The 19,950-nt window shown below is 51.1% G+C and overlaps 8 protein-coding genes across 8 annotated transcripts, besides 20 other annotated features; all 8 read left to right on the top strand.

Annotated features, from left to right (window-relative positions):
- Tc00.1047053508141.90 (hypothetical protein, conserved) lies at positions 1-677 on the top strand (the record flags this gene model as incomplete). Its single annotated transcript, XM_804752.1, has 1 exon — positions 1-677. A coding segment is annotated over one exon (677 nt), but the record flags the coding sequence as incomplete, so codon positions are not given.
- Positions 1-3,831: a sequence feature (haploid, Esmeraldo-like haplotype).
- Positions 699-760: a sequence feature (AT_rich).
- Positions 783-810: a sequence feature (AT_rich).
- Positions 887-924: a sequence feature (T-rich).
- Positions 990-1,065: a sequence feature (A-rich).
- On the top strand, positions 1,106-4,432 carry Tc00.1047053508141.80 (hypothetical protein, conserved; the record flags this gene model as incomplete). Its single annotated transcript, XM_804751.1, has 1 exon — positions 1,106-4,432. One exon carries the CDS (start codon positions 1,106-1,108, stop codon positions 4,430-4,432), a length of 3,327 nt encoding a protein of 1,108 aa, XP_809844.1.
- Positions 3,832-6,554: a sequence feature (heterozygous, non-Esmeraldo-like haplotype).
- Positions 4,533-4,555: a sequence feature (AT_rich).
- Positions 4,847-4,902: a microsatellite.
- On the top strand, positions 4,900-7,122 carry Tc00.1047053508141.70 (mitotic centromere-associated kinesin (MCAK), putative; the record flags this gene model as incomplete). Its single annotated transcript, XM_804750.1, has 1 exon — positions 4,900-7,122. One exon carries the CDS (start codon positions 4,900-4,902, stop codon positions 7,120-7,122), a length of 2,223 nt encoding a protein of 740 aa, XP_809843.1.
- Positions 6,555-12,630: a sequence feature (areas not merged during assembly with more than two copies in the genome that could not be assigned to a particular haplotype).
- Positions 7,167-7,189: a microsatellite.
- Positions 7,243-7,333: a microsatellite.
- Positions 7,881-7,947: a microsatellite.
- Positions 8,196-8,241: a sequence feature (AT_rich).
- Positions 8,409-8,453: a microsatellite.
- Positions 8,455-9,594, top strand: Tc00.1047053508141.60 (hypothetical protein, conserved; the record flags this gene model as incomplete). Its single annotated transcript, XM_804749.1, has 1 exon — positions 8,455-9,594. The coding sequence occupies one exon, from the start codon at positions 8,455-8,457 to the stop codon at positions 9,592-9,594; it is 1,140 nt and encodes a 379-aa protein (XP_809842.1).
- On the top strand, positions 9,939-10,862 carry Tc00.1047053508141.50 (hypothetical protein, conserved; the record flags this gene model as incomplete). The annotated part of the gene is made up of 1 exon (XM_804748.1): positions 9,939-10,862. The coding sequence occupies one exon, from the start codon at positions 9,939-9,941 to the stop codon at positions 10,860-10,862; it is 924 nt and encodes a 307-aa protein (XP_809841.1).
- On the top strand, positions 11,340-14,582 carry Tc00.1047053508141.40 (ATP-dependent RNA helicase, putative; the record flags this gene model as incomplete). Its single annotated transcript, XM_804747.1, has 1 exon — positions 11,340-14,582. One exon carries the CDS (start codon positions 11,340-11,342, stop codon positions 14,580-14,582), a length of 3,243 nt encoding a protein of 1,080 aa, XP_809840.1.
- Positions 11,755-11,791: a microsatellite.
- Positions 12,631-16,492: a sequence feature (haploid, Esmeraldo-like haplotype).
- Positions 14,918-14,941: a sequence feature (AT_rich).
- Tc00.1047053508141.30 (hypothetical protein, conserved) lies at positions 15,029-16,459 on the top strand (the record flags this gene model as incomplete). The annotated part of the gene is made up of 1 exon (XM_804746.1): positions 15,029-16,459. One exon carries the CDS (start codon positions 15,029-15,031, stop codon positions 16,457-16,459), a length of 1,431 nt encoding a protein of 476 aa, XP_809839.1.
- Positions 16,493-16,716: a sequence feature (heterozygous, non-Esmeraldo-like haplotype).
- Tc00.1047053508141.20 (hypothetical protein, conserved) lies at positions 16,644-19,214 on the top strand (the record flags this gene model as incomplete). The annotated part of the gene is made up of 1 exon (XM_804745.1): positions 16,644-19,214. One exon carries the CDS (start codon positions 16,644-16,646, stop codon positions 19,212-19,214), a length of 2,571 nt encoding a protein of 856 aa, XP_809838.1.
- Positions 16,717-17,656: a sequence feature (areas merged during assembly that could not be assigned to a particular haplotype. This can correspond to areas where the two haplotypes were merged or to regions with more than two copies in the genome that were merged during assembly.).
- Positions 17,657-19,950: a sequence feature (heterozygous, non-Esmeraldo-like haplotype).

Below are 19,950 nucleotides of genomic sequence, written 5' to 3'. Positions count from 1 at the left end.
CCTTTTTTTTTGACTTTGAAAACTGGTTTAACTCCACCGATTTTTCATATGGCGGCGTCGTCCAGGAGTTTTTTTCCGGGGAGGGAAAATGGCTACTCCACCGATTTGATTCCACGGTGTACAACCAGACCGTCCTTGTGCTACACAACGGCGATGCTCTTTCTTCCATGCTGGCCATGACTGCCTGGTTGGGGTCTATTTCACTCTCGCCGCTGCACATTTTTCTCCCTGCCAGCTGGTCGAACAATATTGTCTACATTATTTCTTTTGTGACGCAGATGATTGATTTCCCTTGGAGACGTTACGAGCAGCAGCTTGTGAATTACATGCAAGGCCTCAGGGCGGTGAGCACAAAAGGGCTGATACTCACCGGAAGCGGAGTAGCGGGAGGAATCGCGTCCATAGCGGGTGCTCATGCACAAATTCAAACGGTTGTTTTTGGTTCTCCCGGGTTGTTGCATCTTCTGCGACTTACTGGCCTGTCGCTGGCGGAGTACCACAAATATGTTTTGACCGTTGGTGCGTCCAACGGTGTCCTGGACAATGTCGGCGGACAGGACATCACAATGAGCCAGAAGTTGTACTGCAATGGAAACGCCGTGACTTGCCTGTCGATGGAATATATCTCTCGTGAGCTAATCCAGAGCTGTGACACATCTGGGCGAAGGCACATCTAAAATGTCGCGACGTGAGAACCGTAATTTTATTTTATTATTTATTTATTGTCTTTGTCTTTTTTGTTTTTATATTTTATATATTTCCGCATGTGACGCAAGTTTAACAATAAAAAATGATTTTTAATTTTATTTTCCATCTGCTGTATATATATATATATACAGTGTGTGTGTGGTGTTGTGGAGGGGGTTATTTGCACCCGCTTTAGAGGAAAAGAAAAAAGAAAAAAAAGAACAAAACAAAACAAAACCAACAAATGGCAGGCATTTTGATGAGTGCCACTGTTTGTTTTGTTGGTGCGATTGTGGGGAGTATTTTTTTTTTCTTCTTCCGTTTTTTGTTCGTTTTGTTTTTTGTTTAAACATCTTTTTTTTTTGTGTGTATATTTTTGTGCCTTCCCCTGCTGTGCAGCTATTTTGTAGTTTCATTCATGCCACACCCGACGCTGCTGGACATTGGGGTGACGGCCTACACGCACCAGGCGGAGGTGGACGAGCTCCGGCAGCGGCTGAATATTCCCCACAACTACTTTGACTGCTGGCTTTACGGATTTTTGGAGAACAAGAAATTTAACATTGAAGAGGCTGTGAGCAAAATACGGCGTCGTGAAGCATTTGAAAGGGAGCAGATTGCACAGCACACAATGACGGACTGGATGTTGCAAAATATGCGAAAGGGCATCGCGCAGATCATAGGGAATGACAAGGAGGGCCGGGTTGTATTATACGTGGTCACCGCCAGGGACAAACCAACTGCCTCCAGGCGTGCGGAATGTAAAATGAACTTCGACATGATCTTGAGCTACGGGACACGTCTTCGCGCTGACAGCAAGCGGTGCCAAATGGTGATGCTCATCAACCAAGAAAAGGCCAGCCTGTGGAGCAATGTGGACATGACATTTCAGGCGGACATTGCCCTCCGTATCGCAAAGTTTTTTCCTGGTGCGGTGGACAAGATGTACATTTGCAACATGAACCGTACCCTGGCAGCCGTGGCCAAACCCATCTTTTCACGGCTTCCGGCTATTGTGTCGGATCGTATTATAATTATCTCCGATAGCGAGCTGAAGGCTGGGAGGTTGTTGGAGTACTTTGATGAGAGTGTCCTGCCGGTGGCGCTGGGCGGCAGCAATGACTGTGACCATCAGGAGAACTACACCCAGTTTTCTGTGGCCATTAAGGAACACTTTGAGCAAATGAAGTGCGCCGTGCTCCGTGGACTCTCGGTGAAGGAGTGGGAACTAGCGTGTCTCTTTCCGCACGGGCTGCCGGAGGACTTGAAATCGGTTTCTGAGCGACTAGACAACCTTTCTAATTCCGCTCTGTTGCCCAATAATACCCTAATTGACTCACTCTGGAGTCATTGCTACGCTTCCACTGATAATTCCATTTGCTCGGAATCGTTGGACGTTGTCACATGTGACACGATTGACATGGATTGCTTCTGTGCAGCGCGGTTGGTTGGGGAAAAGTGCGTGGGGGCAGAACTGCCTCCTGTTGGGCGATCGTTAAGTGTGGGGAAAAGAGACTTTATAGATGATTATGTGGAGCAGTTTGTGCTGTTGGAGTCGTTCTTTCGTGGCAGCATTGCCGAGACGGCGGAACGCGAGTGGCTTTCTATTTTGCAACGCGAAGTTCTTGCACGTTCCACATTGAGTGATGCGGAGCAAAATATGGGAAAGAATACAGCCTTGTTTCGACGCCTACCCGTGCCATTACGGCTTATTGCTAGGGGCTGTCTTTGGCTAGCGTTGATGGTGATGTCGTTTTACTTCCTGATTGGTTCCGTTTTTGGAACGTTGTTTCTTTCCTGCTTTATGAATTTTCTTTTCTTTTCGATGTTTATTGAGCCGTACAAAGCATTCCCGTACGGCTGCGCGCTGCTTGTGACTGGGTGCCATTGCGCGCTTTTCTGCTCTCGTGGTATTGAGCTGGCACGTCGGACGTACAATGGTGAACTTGTTGACGCCTTTCGTTTCATTGGGCCAAGGGCACTGTTGATGCAGGCGTTGGCGTGCGTTGCAGCCTTGATTGCTTTCTTTGTTGTGTTCTGTGTCATGGCATCACAGTACGACGTTGTTAGTGGGATTCAGTACTCCATGGCTACTGGATGGATTGTGGCAGTGTGCATTATACTGCTATATCACTTTCTTTACGCCTTTGGAGTCACGGGGTACTACAAAAGCCTTCGAAAGGAGAGTGCTGCGGTTGCGACGCTGTATTTTTTTCTGGATGTGGACATGGACGCAAACCAAACCACCATGCGTGGCACAGCAACAATAGAGGTGACCATGGCAAGTATTGTGGCAATGGCGGCCTTTGCGTTTGGTTTAAGCTATGTGCTGGACGGTTCCATTTTTTTTCTTTGCGCAACTGTTACGACGACTTTTTTGATTGGTTTGTTTGTGGTTCTGTTTCTGAACACCGGCCGAGCTTCTTCCACGGATGGCTTGTTAACAGTCGTTGCGTTCTACTCCGGTCTGACATGGTTGACGATAGTCTTTACAACCGCGGCACACGGCTGGCAAGGGAGGTGGGGTACTTCCTTGGGCGCTCTTTTGGCCTTAGCGTTGGTGACGGACACGGTTGTTCTTCTTTACACATTTTTGCCCGTAAGGAACCGCGTGGCGCGTCGTTGGATGTTCCGCGCGTTATGGATGTGGATCATTGCGCAGTTTATTGCCTTTCTTGCCCTTGCATTTATTAGTGATTACCGTCTTGGTGTCATCACAATTATACTTGGCGTGCACTTAATGTTGCATGGGATGCGGGTGGGTGGCGGCTGCTCCAACTACGGCTTATCGATTGTTGTTTTTATCTTTCTTTCCGCGCTGCTCTTTTGCATTGTGGGCGGGTGGAGCACTGCTCAGTCTGTCTACAAAACTCCGGCCAGCACCTGGCTTTTGCCGAACTACACGTGGCATGGAGGCAATACGCCTGTCACTGGCGTGTCTTTGCCGCAATCCCTTTCATTTCTGCCGGTGTGTTTGGTGCGCTTTTCTTCCACGGTGGACATTGTGGGCATGGCGCTTTTTGCAAAATTGTCAGATGCAGGCTCGTTGGATGTCACGCTGGCAGACCTTCACAGATGGTTTCCCAACTTTCGTTATGTGTATAACGACACATTTTTGCCGTTGTCTTTTTTACAAACGAAAATTTTTACGAGTTCGTTGAAAGGGCACAACACAACTATTGTTACGCTTGGCACCACAGGCCAAATGTACCCTGTGATGGAGTCTATGACGATATGGATCAATGTTGTGGCTCTTTCCCTGTTGGCTCTCATCACACCATCCGGCTGGTTTGTTCAGTTGGTGTCGCTGATCTCCGCGGCGGATGAGTTATCCGCACTGCTGTGGAATTCGTCCATTGATCGGGCGCGGGATATTTTAAGCGCGTACGTGAAATCCATTGTGAGTCCAACCCATGATGTGTATTTTGTTGGCCACGGCCTCGCAGGGGCAGCAGCGGCGTTTTTTGTCTCAGACTTACCAGAGAATGTGCATAGCGTGACATTTGCATCGCCACTGAGCGCGGTTGCGTGGCGCCGTGGCCATAATTGGATGTCTGATGAGTTATCCAGCCGTGTTTTGTCTGTTGTGTCGTCCTCCTCTTTGTTTTCGCTGCGTTGGATGTGGGGGGGACTGTCGTACATGATACCATGCAATTTGTCTGAGGGTGAATGTCACAACATTGACTCGATGGCACGGCTATTGGATGCGCTTTGCGGCTTGAATACAAAGTCAGACGGGAATTAAACTCTTGAAGGGAGAGTCCAGTGGAACAATATGTTTCTTCTTTTGCCAGAGTTTTACTGCGTACGCAAAATAAATGTCATTAACTGTGAAGAAGAAGAAGAAAAAAATATATATATATTATAAGAGAACGAGAAAAAATGGAAAAATAAAACAAAATGTGCGTTGAAGAGAAAAAATTGGTTGACTGTTGTGCTGTTCCATTCAGGAGGAAAATAAAAAATAATTGAAGTTTGTTTATATCCCTCTTGCTGAATGTGTCTGTGCGCAATGTTTCCTTCTTACCACACATTTATAATATTTATGCCTGTTGCCTGATTCTTTTCTTTTTTCTTTCTCTTTTACCTACATATATATTATTTTTTTTGGATTAGTTTGTTAGTCTTCTTTACGCAGTCAGTGGTGTTGGTTCCCACCTTGTTGTTGTTGTTGTTGTGGTAAACTTGTTTGCTTTGTAGTTGTTGTTGTTGATGGGCGGTGGCGCCTCAACGAGGAAACAAATGCAGGACGACAGGAACGTATGGAATTCAGCCAAACGTGTTGATAGTTCTCCGCGTTTTATAGAGGATGAAGTGAAGGCGATGAATGATGTCACACCAGCGTTACTTGCCACAAACACCGCACTCGACTCCCCTGCTAAGGCCGCGCATTTTACCTCCACACGAGAGGCCCTCACGCGGGACGATCAATCTTCTCGGAATGAGCGAAGGGGGCAGTGCGGGTTGCGCCAGTCCGCGCCGTCGCCTCAAAACCTTTTTCAAAATTTTGAGTCCCTCTCCCGTGAGTTGAGGCGGCTTTCTACAAGACGACGAGCGGCGTCTACGTCACTCAATGGGAACACCTCGTCACCGCAATTGCCGTCTATTCGTGAGCTCCCGGGAATCGTTCAGAACGTCACACCGAAGGACACCGGAGGGACGTCGCTTAGTCCGCGCGTGAAGCTGCTCTCATGTCTCGTTGCTGTGGAGGAGAATTCCAGGGTTATGTCGCCGGCGTCGGCGGCGGCTTCAATAACTTCTTTGCGTAGATTAAATGAGGGCAATTCACGCCGTGCTTCCATGCTGTCACAAAACGCAACACCCGCCGGGCGGACACGAGGAGGCCGCATTAGAGTTGTGGTGCGCAAGCGGCCTATGATGGCTGATGAAATGGGGAGTGATTGCGTTTCGGTGGAGTCGCCATGGGTCCATATCTCCGTCAAGAAGTTGCGCGTTGATCTGACGGACTATGAGGACGTGAATGAGTTCATGTTTGACGATGCTTTTGCGGAGGACCAGAAGAATGTGCATGTCTTTGAGCGCTGCAGCAAAGATTTGATCGCCACAACACTCGACGGCGGTAGCGCCTCGTGCTTTGCGTACGGCCAGACTGGCAGTGGCAAAACGCACACAATGCTTGGGAATGACCAGGAAAAGGGGCTGTACCTTTTGGCCGCGGCGGAGTTGTTTGCGCAACTGACGCCGGAGCACGAAGTTTACGTATCCCTGTATGAAATTTACTGTAACTCCCTTTTTGACCTTCTTATGAACCGCACCCCCGTCGTTGTGCGGGAGGATCACAACCACCGAGTCAACATCTGCGGGTTGTCGTGGCACAATGTGAGCTCCGCGGAGGAGTTGTTTTTGCTTATTAGCAGTGGTACCGACCAACGCCGCACTGGAAGCACGAGTGCGAATGAACGCTCTAGTCGCTCCCATGTAGTTTTGACAATTCGGGTTTTTTGCCGCAAGGACACATCGTTCTGCGGAACACTGAACTTTGTTGATCTCGCCGGCAGCGAGCGGGCATCGGAAACGTCTACAAACGACAAGCAGACACGCCAGGAGGGGGCGGAGATCAACAAGTCACTGCTTGCGCTGAAGGAGTGTATTCGGGCGCTGGACGAGAAGAAGAAACATGTGCCGTTCCGTGGCTCGAAGCTAACGGAGATACTCCGCGACAGTTTTACAGGGAACAGCCGGACTGTCATGATAGCAAACATCTCTGCCTCTTCCTGCAGCTACGACCATACTGTGAATACGCTACGGTATGCCTTCCGCGTTAAGGGTCTCAGCATTGCCAATATTGTGCCAAGCAAAGCGCGTAATGCGCCGCGGCCGATGCGACAGGCCGTCAGTGAAGTCCCACCGCTGCTCAATTTTTCCAACATCGCCGCGGCCGATGCACCGGCAGGAAAGGCAAAGACACCCCCGACGGGTACAAATGGTCGACGCGCTTTAAGTACACAGAGGGGCAGAAGCTGCACACCAAAAACAGGCAACCTCAACGTCCAACGCGGTAACATGAATCCGATCCATCAAAGTACGATAGGGGACACGCACGCCGACAAATTCTCCACGTACCTCCGTGCGGTGACGCATGAGAAGTTGTTGGATTTGCTCCCACCGGCCAAATTACGGGAGATGCTGAATAAAGATACCAGCAATCGAGATGGCGGTGCCAGCACATCGGAGAGTTCCACTGTTTCTTTGGAGGAAAAGCAGCTGTTGGCAGAGATGGTAAGCCACGTGGTAGAGAAGTTGAAAGTTGAACTTGGGTCTGATCTTACACAGAATATAAAGAAGCGTGATCGGCTTATTAGGAAACTTCGCGACGAAAATGGCGCGCTGCGAAAAGCCATTGTTACGCTGGAGAAGAGGGTTGGAGAGTGCCCGCGTTGCAGACAACGGGCGAGATCAAATTCAATCTCATAACCGCCAATTGTCACTTGTAGGTTTTTCCTTTATTTTCCTTTATTTTTATTTGTTTATTTATTTATTTTTGCGCTTGTGCGGGCTATTTTTTGTTTGTGCTTGTTTTCATGCGTCATAAATTATATGTGTATGTATATTTCTGTGCATACATGTGTTTGTATGCGTATATGTGAAAATATGTGTGCTTGATACACATATAAATATATAGATGCGGGTGGTGGTGATCTGCGGAGGGCAAATGGCTGCATTAGTCTGTTATGAATCCTCCTTAATTTTTTTTTTTTGGCGTGGCTCGTCTTGATAATAATCCAGCGTTGGTGGGCAGGACGGTTGGATTACAGGCACTCTGCGGGACGGTGGGAAAAAAGGGAAATGAGACGAATGCCGGCTGGGAAGCATGACGATTGTATGAGGTGGCTCTTTGAATAGGACGCATTTATGGTGGGCGCAGGGCGATCTGTTTTTGCTTTTTTTTTTTTTTTTTTGTTTGGATAATTTCCTGAAGGAATACAAATGCACCCAAATAATTGAGGAGCCTGCATTGGCATACAAACGTACACGTGTACAGATATTGCATGATTAGCTAAACTGGGCAATGTATATCTGTGTGTATATGTGATGTCATCTGTTTTCTTTCTTTAAACCACGATCCGTTTTTTTTTTTGTTTTTTTTATTGCACCGCATGCTTCTCCGTATCATATGAATCAAACAACCACCGGGGTAAAATGGATTGAAAGAGACGAGAAGGGAAAGGGGGATATATATATATATATTATATATGATAGGATGTGTGTATATTATATATATTATAACATACACACATAACGTTGGTTTTTGGAATGGAAGAGTGATACGCAGTGCTGGGGAATGTGTGTTTTATTATTATTATTAGTGATTTATATCTCATTGTGAGGGATATGTGCAGTGGAATTGTGTAGTTTCTGACGTGTGTGTGTGTTGTGCAGCGGCGCATTGGTGAGCCTCTTCTTTTTTTTTTTTTTGTGTGTGTGTGTGTGTGTTTGATTCATTTTGCCAACATAAAAACACATATTTCTTTCTTTTTGAATTGCCCATTATTACTATTTATTTATAAATTATTACTATTTTTTTTTTTTTTTGCGTTAGACAGCCGTTGCTGTTTTTCCTCGTTATTGAGGGGTCGTGTGTGAGTGGGGGGTGGAGGCGATATTCGGTCGTTTTGTGTTTTTCTTTTTCTTGACACGTGAGAGACGTGTTGGCTTTTGACAGCTGTTTTTTATTATTTCTTTTACTCTCTCTCTCTCTCTATGCGTGTGTGTGTGTGTGTTGGTTCACAGTGTGTGTGTGTGTGAATGAGGGGAGAAGGTGTTGAGAGGGATGAGTGGCTGGTGGGCCTGCAGCTCTTCATGGATGTGCGGCTTCGAACCGTGCCGTTTCACGTGGCGTCTCGTAATCGTCCCGGCGTGTCTGTCCCCCTGCCGATTCCCAACACGCAGTACATCATGGATGGAATCATGTGGAGCGTGCGTGATTACATTGCGTGGGCTCCCAATGCCTGGCTGACGATTCAAAATCATCTACAGAGCTGCTCGCAGCGCTACACCCAGCTGGCTGAACGGCTGTCAGAGTCTCATGCACACAATAATTTCCAGGACGGTGCGGAGGTGGAGCGTGAGCGTCTCTACTCCAGCCACGCGTACGTGCAGGACCGTTACGTTGCCTTCTGTGCCGTTGATGCCTTTTTACGCCATGTTGCAGAGGCGTCGCAATCGACTGCACGAGAGGCGGCCGAAAAAGAGCTGCCGCGTCTTGTAGCGGACCACATGCCCATCTGGCAGCTGGCACGCAGTCAATATATGCACGATGCTGTGGAGGACTACCGGCTACTGTTTTTGGACGTGCTGCGATCGTGGACGGTCACGAAACTTCTGCGCCCCGACACGCATCGTCGAATAGAAGAGTACGTGCGGTATAAGCTAAAAACACTGCGGGACAACTCCACGACTCATGAGGGCGACCAGAACGTTGGCCGCCGTTCGTCGGAGGCAATTAGCGCCGGGTTGCGTGTGCTGCTTGCTGGCGCGGGGCCGTCGCAGTCGTCGACCTCATCCCTGTCCTCCTCGTCCCCGTCGGCACCCGCAACAATTGACGTTGTGCGCAGGAATATGAGAGAATTTGTTGTTGCCATTTTTCCTTCGCATCGTTCCGATTCTGGGAGGAAGCGCTGCGCCCACTGCGGCGCCATATTCAGGACTCTCGCTGCAAAGATTGCGCATTACCGCTACCACTTCTACAACCGCAGTTACTTGACAGGGGAGAAAATTGTTCGTCTGCCATACCCCACACTTGAGGACTACATCTCTCACGAGGTGACGTCCCGAGTCACGGGGGACTTTGTACGCGTCACGGAGAATCTTTTGGACGTCCTACGCGTGCCGGAAAAACGAACCGTGCACGTGCGGAAGGAGAAGCAGGAAAAAAAGCCCTCGTGAGGGAAAAAGACGTTTTTTTCTTTTTGTGTGTTTCCGCACGTCCCACTTTCCCCATCTGCGCACGTCTGTGTGTATATCGGAGGCAGCCTCGTTCACCGCTAAAAAACAAAAACAAAAAACAAATGAAAAAGAGGATGCCGACACCTACTTTTGTTTGTTCTTTGATTCTTTGCGGTGTACTCACCTGGTGCATGTTTCTGGACGTGGGGATATGTCCGATTATGAGCATACAACCTGCTATTCCACTCTCTTACGTTTGATCTCTTTCTAATTTTATTTTTGAACTCTTACTTTTGCATGCATGTTGAGAGTGTTCGGCGTGCAGCCAACCGTACATGTGAGCGATGCGGCGAACCCTCGTTGCGAATCGCGGAGCACTCAGTCTGCTCGGCTTGGATGAACGATTGCACTACACGGAGGAGGAGGTGAAGGCGGCGTATCGTCGACAAGTCAAACGGTTTCACCCAGATGCAGGCGGCAGTGCGGAGCGTTTTCGAGAGCTCCACGATGCGTATGTTTTTCTCCTCGGGGATCGCAAGGCAACAGACACTCCGGCAGAGTCATGTGACAGCAGTTCTTTCTACAATAACGCCCATTCTCGGTGGTCTGCGGGTCGGTATGAAGGAGCCGGGTGCGGTGCGGCATTTGCACGTGATGCCTCCAGCGGTTATGCCCGCAGTGATTATGAGTATGACTTGGGCGTTGAGTGGGACGGTGAGAGGAGGTACGCAAACCGATCTACCCGTGATTTCTACCGTCCGTACACATCGAACCCGTTTGCTCATGGATTCACCGATGAAGAGGTGCTGGAGGCGGAGCGACTGAATCGGCTGCGTGTCTTGTGGGCAGTGCTGAAACACGGACTTATTTTTGGTGGCTTGGTGTACCTTCTTTTCGTGTGCTGGCGGGACAACCGCATTCAACGCGCCATTGAGGCCCGCAACAACGGCTACGTGGACGCGTCTTACTGGGAGAAGTTGAAGGAGGACCAACAACGTGGCTTGACTCCGACGCCGCGCCGGCACTGGGCGGATGTACAGAATGAAGAGTTCATGCAGGCGTGGAATAAACGCCTTGAGGAGCAGCGGCGGCGGGGATCCCCGTGTGGGGGCGGGGGTGGCTACGCATTCCGTCCGGTGGCGGTGACGTTTCAAGGGCGCCCGTTCACACCGACGGGTGTTCGAGGCGCCCGCAGCGGGGTTCCGAAGAACACGGCGACTTATGAGGGCGATGAGCATTGCGAGCTGGACGACGCGGAGGGTGACTGAATTTGCTCCGCATGAAACAACTTTGGGAAGGTTCTCTGCATGTTTGTGTGTTTTTGTGTGTGGGGGGGAGAGAGACAGAGGAAAGGAGAGGAATGCCGCCCCAAAATAGAAGTGCAATTAAAAAACCAAAAAACAATTGCATCGGTTTTTTTTTTTGCTGCCATGAAGTGTGGGGGGATGCCTTTGAAAATATATCTTTTTCTTTTGGTATGCTCTTGGCTGCCACGAGTTTTTTTTTTTTACTGTATTTTGCCTTTTTTTACGTGCACACATTTTCTTCTTTTTCCTTTTCTTTCCTTTATTGTATTTGTATGTGTGTGGCGGCATTCTTTCTTCCTTTTTTATCCTGCGCTCGAGAAGGTAAGGACCAACACCACGTGTAGTAATAATACTCCAGCGCAAGAAAGTGACATTTCCGCCCAAATCAAATTTATCCACGTATCCGCAAGCGGTGTTATAGCAAACGTTGCGGGGGATATGAGTAAAAAGGTGGGGGCGCAGATTAAACGATTCCTTCAAGAGAATGCCACAATTCCCGAGAACAAGACCAGCGAGGAGAAGTGGTCATCAAGCGATGGTGGAAATGTGTTAAGTTGGCTGGCGCAGCGAAATCCCCAGCAGCCGTCACGAGGGGCGATTGACTATCTCAGCAAGGCGCGCCAGCCAGAAAAGCCACAGGCCGGGGCACAGTCTTCTCTGCCAAAGCCACGCTCACAGCAACAACGGGAGCAACAGCAGCCACAGGCGCATGAGCAGCTCTCCACGGGGTCTGCTGAGGAGCCGGCGCATACGCTTTCGGAAAAATTGCTGGGGGCACAAGTCGTCCAGCAGGTGAAAGTGGGCGACAGAGTCATCGTTTCCGGCGGTACTTTTCCCATGGAGGGTCTGCACGAACAGCAGCAGAAGCGGCAGCAGCAACAACAACAACAATCGACGACGGCCGCAAAGACTTACCGGGGGCGCGGTTATCGCGAGTCAAAGGAGGAGCGACTCAAGCGGCGCTTTGAAAAGATGGCAAAAGAGGCACAGAAGCGGCATGAAGAGGCCCTTCGCACAGATCCCGAATACAAGAAAAATTATCAAACGTTTCAAGAGCTCCAGGCGGCGCAGCAAGAAGCGCAGGCGGGTTTTCTCGAGCGATATGCCCGTCAGGAGCATTTGAACCTCAACGGTACGGTCAGTGAGCGTATTGACATTGCTGTTATTCTGGACCTTATTGAGCAACACGATGTCATTTTTATTTGCACGGATACGGGAAGTGGTAAAAGCACATTGGTTCCCAAAGCGCTGTTGGAGCTATCACAAAATACACGTGTTGTTAGCACGCAGCCCCGCCGCACGGCGACCATCTCCATTGCGTCGAGAGTAGCCACCATCCGACGCGAAAACGTTGGTGAGGATGTCGGATATTGGATCCGTGGGGAAAAGAGAGGCGACGATCAGACACGGCTGTGGTACATGACTAGCTACACGCTACTTTTGCATTTGCTTAATAACCCGCTGAACCCTCCATTTACGCACATTGTTCTCGATGAGTTTCACGAGCGGCAGCCGGATATTGAGGTGACTGTGGCGTTGCTGCGTCTTTGCCTCTTGAAGAGAACGGCAAACTTTAAGCTTATTCTTATGAGTGCCACGCTTAACACCGCCGATTGGGAGGAGTATTTCACCGGGCTGAAGGTGGCAACGTACAAACAAAGCGAACCAGAGCATCCAATTCACGATTATTTTATGGAGGATGTCTGCGCACTGATTGGAACGGGATATGATGAACCACTGAATTTTTTGGATCGCAGCGTTGACTTTTCACTGCTGGAGAAGCATATGGCCATTGCACAAACCCTTGTCGCGTACCTTAATGCCTATGCGGACCCGCAACACGCCATATTGGTGTTCTTGCCGGGTCGTGCGCAGGTGGAGCAGTTCCAATTGTGGCTTGAGACAAATATGCCGAGACCTGTTGACATTGTGCCATGGCACAGTTCCGTTGACCTTTCTGTCATTGAAGATGCCATCGGCCGTCGTTTGCCGTACAGCCAGAAGATTTATCTGGCGACAGATATTGCGGAAGTTTCCATCACTTTACCGGATGTTGTGTTTGTGATTGATTTGGTGTTGGTGAAGCGCCCCAAGATTAACAAGGACGACCCAGCCACCGTGTTGCACCCCCCACTGATGATGCAGTGGATTTCAAAGGGAAGTGTGGCACAAAGGCGTGGTCGCATTGGCCGTGTACAACAAGGCTTTTACTTTTGTCTGCTTCCATCCTCTATTGTTGCGTCTCTCCCCGATCATGCAAATCCACCCATTGAAAACTCCCGCGTGGACGAGCTCTCTCTGCATTGCCTACAGCTTGTTTGCAATCCCGTGGCGATCTTCAGTATCTGTCACGGTCAGCCGCTTGTGGAGACCATCACCGTCTCTATGGATACACTATCGCATTTGGGATGTATTATTAACAAGAAAGACCCTCTGGCAGAGGGCGAGCGCATTGCCGAAATTCACTCCAACAACCAATGGGGTCCGTTGGTGCTTGAGGAGGCGAAGAATGTTGTCCTTGCCGAAATTGATCAGTACGAGTACACATTCATAGGCCGTATTCTGCAGCTGATTCCAGTCTCTCCGCAGCCTGGCATGCTTGTCGTTTACGGCATTTTAACGGGGCTGGAGTCACTTATGATATTGGCAGCGGCAGTCACAAGTAGTCTTTCGCCGTTTGCGCCAAACCCACAGGAACATAGTCGACGGAGGCGTTACGCTGTTGTACAAGCAATGGAGGAGACGGAAAATGTCATGCGGGATATGTGCTGTGGTCTACGTAGCGATATTGTGGCTGTTATGAAAGCTGTTTTAAGGTTTCGAATTTGCGTTAGCGAGAGCGCTGGCGATGCCGTGCATGTGCGTCAGTGGTGTCTTGACCATCACTTAAGCCATGACAAACTGAAGAGCATTTTGGACCTTGAGCAGCACATCAAGTATGAATTGGCAAACTTTATTTCATTTCGCGACGTAGCTGACGCTCAGGAGCTTGAGATGCAGCTGGAGAAAGTTGCGCCGATTGTGGTTGTCATGTCAAATGTTGCCTTTGCGTCCCAGTCTCTGGAAGTGACGGCGGAAGGTAACACCTTCACAAATTCTAAGGAGACGGCAGTTGGGGTTTTTACCGAAATTACCGCTGTGCCGGACATTCACTCACCGAGCTGTCTTCGCTGGCAAGAAGGCGACATTGTTGTTCCCGTGCAACTCTCCCTGCTTGGCAACCGAATGCTTGCCAGTTTTACGACTGCTATTGCATCGCATAAGCAGTTTTGGCTCTCTTTGCTCTTGTTGACCCACCGGATTCAGTACGCGGCATTCGCCGATGACGAAGGTGCCTTTTACGTCTTCTCCGTGAGGTACCACAACATACAGCGGTACGTCGAGACGGACGCGGAGACCGGATACGCGGTCCTGCACTTCCGGCAGCTACTCAGTGCGTCTTGCCAGACGCTAAGGCTTCAGCACGAGCATCAAGACATGTACGACGATGAGTTTGCGGTACTATTGCAACGCTACGGGTTGAAACCTCTTTTGGAGGCACAGCGGGACGTCATCACGAGCATGGCAGCCTTTTTAAATAGCACGGAGCATCTCACAGTGGATGAGGTGGAGCACGACGAGGATGATCTTGATGAAGTCTCCATGATAACTTTGGCGCTTCCTAGGACGAAGGAGGACTGACGACGCGCTGAATACCCTGCGAAGAAGCAAAACAAGGGAAAACAACAGCAACAACAGAAATAACACTTATAGGCAAAACCGATAAAAGTGGACGGTAAGAAGGGAGACAAGTGAAGGAGCAAATAGAGAAAAGCGGGTGGACTCAAAATAGAGAAGCTTACTTCTGGTGGACACTTTTTTAGATCTTTGAATTGAGGCGGTTTAATGTAATATCTGTGTGCTCGTAGTATATATATATATATATGCACTTATATACACACGCACACGCACACACTCTCTCTTTATCATCTGTTTTTCTTTTGGGCTTTTGCAGGGGTAAACTCCCTGCACTTGTCTTTTATTTTTTTATTTTTATTTTTGGGGTTTGGCTGGTTTGTTCTGTTCTGAGCATTTCTTTATTTGTTGTTTAGCGAGCTGAGGACGAGAAACGTGGAATTGCTGTCGTGATGTCTACACGAAGGAAGAGAACACGTGTGGAACGGGATGCACCTTTTGGCCGTGGATTACTTGGAGAAAGAAATGATACCGTTTTTCAGTGGCTTCTGGGGAAGACGCAGAAGGAGTTCTTTCGGCACTACTTTGAAAAGAAGCCGCTGCACTTTTCTCACGGGGCGGCAACGCACTTTACTGAGGTGCAAGATGGACTACCGGCCGTGAAGTGGTCAACGGAACTCATGCTTCAGCTTGCCGCAGAGAAGTCACTGTCGTACACCACTGACATTAATATTGTTCGGTTTGATGCGGTGCAAAAGAAACGCGTCCCTTTTCGTTCAGAGGGGATTGTCACGGAGAAGGAGATGAAGCACTCTATGCGAAAAGGCTGGTCCGTGCGATTCTTGCGTCCCCATGAATACATCGTTGAGAATTCTGCGGTTCTTGCAATGTTGGAGGAGGCATTTGCTTGCTCTTGCGGTCTGAACAGTTACTGGACACCGGCAAACAGTCAAGGGTTTGCGCCACATTACGACGATGTGGACGTTTTTCTTTTGCAGCTGGAGGGTGAAAAGGAGTGGCGCCTGTACGATCCACCGGAGAGGGTGGATGTTCTCAGTCGACATTCCAGCGAGGACTATAACCCAGAGGAGCTTCCCAAGCCTACACAGATCTTTCGCCTTTTTCCCGGTGATGTATTGTACATGCCTCGTGGGACAGTGCATCAAGGGCGGAAATATAACCACGCGCACTCTCTGCATGTAACATTCTCAGCAAATCAAATGAATACATGGGCGGATCTTATGAAACACGCTGTCACACATGTTGTGGAGAAGTTAGCGGCAAATTACATTCATTGGAGACGCTCACTACCACGTTCTTTGCTGAAGAGATTGGGCGCCATTTACCACCCAACGTTTCGTAAGGAAAGCGGGCTAGCATTACTGACAGAAAAGCGAAAAAAGCGTCGTCGTCTATTGCAATTATCGTTCCGTCAAATGGCGGCCGAAGTGTTTCATCACTTATCGAGCGAAAAATTTATAGACGAGTGCTGCGATGTGTACGCCCGAAGTACCTTGGCAAAACAACAGCCTTTGCCGCGTTCTGTAGTCGAAGGCACACGCAGCAGAGTTACTCTTAGTCTTAGCTCGACCGTTCGTCTTGCCGCTTCTCATTGTGCACGATTGGTGCTTTCCGAAGAGGGGGAGGCCCATGTATACCACTGCTGTGGTAATTCTCCTGTATGTTTCGGCGCCCCAGAGGGTTTGCTGCGTTTTGAAGTGGACTTTGCTCCCGCCATTGCCACCATATTGGCGGCGCCTGCGTGTGGCGTGCGTGTATCTGACCTGCCATTTCCATCATTTGATAACTCTGACGACATTCTTCTAAATCAACTAACGCTCGCAGAGGCTTTGTGTGACGCGGGTATTCTCGCTGTTCTGTAGTTTGTTAAGAAGTGTCCCCGCATGAGTATCCAATTAGACTACACACATGATGTTCCGTCTGGTTTTCCATGTTTTTTTTTTTCGGTGTATTTGTCTGCCTTTTGTTTTGTTTATTTGTGGGGCGGCTTTGCCTGGATTTTTATTTTTATTTTTTCTGTGCACTTTTTCTTAATTCAGAGTCGTTATGAACTTAGATGTTATTGACGCGACGGCGGAGGCGCTTCCGCTGGAACTGCTGAACGCGACAAACAAGGAGCTGACGGCACAGCTTTCACGCCATGAGCAGCTGTGTGATGAAAAGCTACGTGATGTAGAGGATTTGCGGCGGCGGCTACAATTTATGAAGGAGCACCTCAGCAATGTGCGTGGGGAGATTGTGAGCACCCAGAGCCTGGTGGAGTGCAAGCGGCGCGAGGTGGACTCGGAAACGCACATGTACCGTCTCCTTGACCGCGAGTGCGGCCGGTTGAAACAGGAGCAGAATCATATGCAGGCCCAGCAGGCGGAGGTGCAGGAGCGGCTGCAGGCAGTGCAGAACCTCATATTTCAGGAGAACCTGCGCATGGCCGAGCTGAAGGGAGCAATGACGTTCAACCAGGAGGAGCTTGAGCAGTGGGACATTGCACGCAAGCAGAAGGAAGCGGACGAGGAGGCCGTGGCGCGCTACACGAAGGATGATGAGGTGCGGGTACGTCAGCTGAACACGGCCGTTGAGCGGCTTGAGGCGAAACTGCGTGACCGCAAGCGCCAGCTGGAGGAGGAGGTGATGGTGACACGCAATGTGCAGCTGGAGCTGGATCGCAGCGCGGTGGAATATCGCAAGCTGCACCATGACCGCGGGTCGCTGCTGGACGAGTGGGAGGCTGTTGTGAGGACGATTCACGAGCGCGACGCGGCGATTCGCTCGGCGGCGATGCGGTACGCGGAAGGTGCGGAGTGGCTGGGGCAGCGGCGAGCGGTGCTGATGGCGCTGTCGGCCGAGCTTGACACGGCGCGCGACGAGGAGGCGATGACGCGGGTGGGCATCAAGGAGCGTGAGCAGCGCGCGGAGAAGCACCGTGACGTTCTGGTGTCGCTTGAGGGGCACGTTGTGGCGATGGAGGAGGAGGTGGAAACACTTCGTGAGCAGCTGGCGCGTGCTGTGCGGGAGCGCAACAACAGCCGCATTCGTGCCGAAGAGAGCCGGGCGGCTGTGGCGCAGAGGGCGGCGGCGTACGACCGCGTGGTGGAGAAGCGGGCGCAGACAAAGAAGCAGCTGCACGGTGAATTTGACACGGCGATGGATCTCGAGCAGCAGCGGGCCACAATTGCGCGACTGCTGCAGGAGGCGCGTGCGACGGACCGGCGCCTAGAAAAGGAGGTGGAGGAGCTGAAGCGCGAGAACTTCGGAGCGGGTGAGCGGCTTCAGGCGGCCGGTCGCCTGCAGGATGAACTCATTGCGGAGATTAGCGGTGGGCAGGCGCAGGGACGGAACCTCAAGGCGAAGATCAGTCAACTCGACCGCGAGTCCTTTACGCAGCAGGAGATCCTCTACAATGTTGAGTTCAATGTGCAGCAGATGGAGCGCAAGGTGAACCGGACGAAGGGGGAGCGGACGGAGGATGAGCGCAACCGCCTGAACGAGAAGATTGCGGCGATGCAGAGCACACTGGACGACCTGTGCACGCAGCAGCGTGCGTTAGACACGCAGGTGAAGCGAGTGCGGGAGGAGGCGCGACAGGCGAACCTGGAGGTGGCGAGGATGCGGGAGCAGGAGAAGAGCACATGCGACAAGGCGCTGCAGCTGCGTCTTGAGTGCGACAGCTGCGCGGTGGAGTTGCGTAAGCTGCGCAAGGTGCGGGAGGATGAGTTGGTGCGTGTGGACACACAGGAGCTGCAGCTGCAGGGGCTGAAACGCACACTGCACCAGCGTAGCGGCGAGTTGAGCGACCTTGAAGGGCAAAAGAGACAGCTGTCGGTAGACGTGTCTCAGCGGGCCTCGGAGATTGCCGTGCATCACGAAATCCTCAAGATGGAGGCAAAGCTTGCGGAGGAGGAGCGTCGGCGACTTGTCGCCGAGCTGCAGGAACGCCAGAGAAGCCTCGGGGCGCTGCGTAACCGCTACGATGTGCGTGTGGGCCGCATGGATCCGGATCAGGCGCACCTGACGCAGGTGCAGCTTGTGGTGGAGGCGGCAAAGGAACGTGAGGCGCTGCAACACAAGGGCGACGCGCTGGACGCACGTGTGGCGCGACTGGAGCGTGACCTTCTGAAGCTGGAGCGGACGCTGCAGGTCATACGGGCAAGCAACTCGAACTACCGCCATATGTTTGACCGGGTGCAGGACAACGATGCGGAGGAGAAGACGAGACGGGCTCTGGAGGCGAAGCGGCGGGAGCTCAAGACCTTCATCAGCCGGCGCGCGCTGGAGGCGAGCGAGTACCAGGAGGTGTTGCATGGCAGGGCGTCAGAGCTGCAGCAGGTGTTGGAGCGGAAGGAACGGACGCTAAATGCCGTGGAGGAACTGCGGCAGGCGTGCGAACACGCGCACGGGACCATCCTGGAAGGCAGAGAGACAATTATCCGCTACAACCAGGCAATCAACAAGGCCCGTGGTGCTGTTACGTCGGAGGTGGCGGCAGATGTGGAGCTGCAGGAGAGGCGGCAACGACACGAGGCGACCGTGGGTCGTATGCTGCAGCTGTTGCGGCGACACAGCGAGGCTGCAGGCGAGACGGCGCATGCGCTTTTGATGGAGCGATTGGGTGCCGTCTGAGAGGGAGCGGATTTGCTCCGTCGCGAATGTATAATGCTTGGCTTTCTGGTGGTATTTTTTTATTTGTTTTGGATTGTTGCGATTTTTTTTTGTGTTTGAGGAGTGTGTTTTTCTGTGTTCTGTGGTACGGTGGTGTGCTTTCCACGTGTTTGGGCAACGCTTTTTACACACGCTGAAGGAGTGACTAGAACTGCAGAATGACAGACGCGACATGCCCGCAGTGGCTCTCGCAGGCGGAATATTTGCGCTGCCGCACCGACCCGTATCGTGCTCTCGATGCTGCTCAGAGACGCGTCAACGACATCCGCAGGAGCATCCTTGCGCTGCGGTCGTCCATCAAGGCGCTGGAGGTTCACCCCGTCGTGCAGCTTGGCCGCGCCGCCCGGCATTTTGAGAAGCTGCGGGCGGAGCATTTTGCGCTTGACGACGCCCACAGCGAAAAGCTGCAGCAGCGAGCGGCGCTCGTGCGTATTGCCGATACCCTCCGTGAGGAAAAGCGTGCGCTGCTTGGGGAAATCAACGTGGCGCGTCGAGGCGTAATGGTGCAGCGGGTGGAGTGCGACGACATCTCGGCTGCCTGCAGGCGGCGTGAAAGGGAGCAAAAAGCACGTTTGGCGCTCCAGGAGGTACAGGAAGTGCAACTGGCCGCCCTGATTGAGCAGGAACGTGACTGCAGCTAGCGTTTAGCAGCCGCTCGGGCCGAGTTTGATGCACTATCTTCTGCCGCGGAGCAGCA

Source organism: Trypanosoma cruzi, genomic scaffold (genome assembly GCF_000209065.1).
Source record: "Trypanosoma cruzi strain CL Brener 1047053516689 genomic scaffold, whole genome shotgun sequence".
Classification (NCBI taxonomy): Eukaryota; Euglenozoa; class Kinetoplastea; order Trypanosomatida; family Trypanosomatidae; genus Trypanosoma; species Trypanosoma cruzi.
The sequence above is the reverse complement of the archived record's forward strand: the minus strand, read 5'-3'. Positions and strand labels throughout refer to the sequence as shown.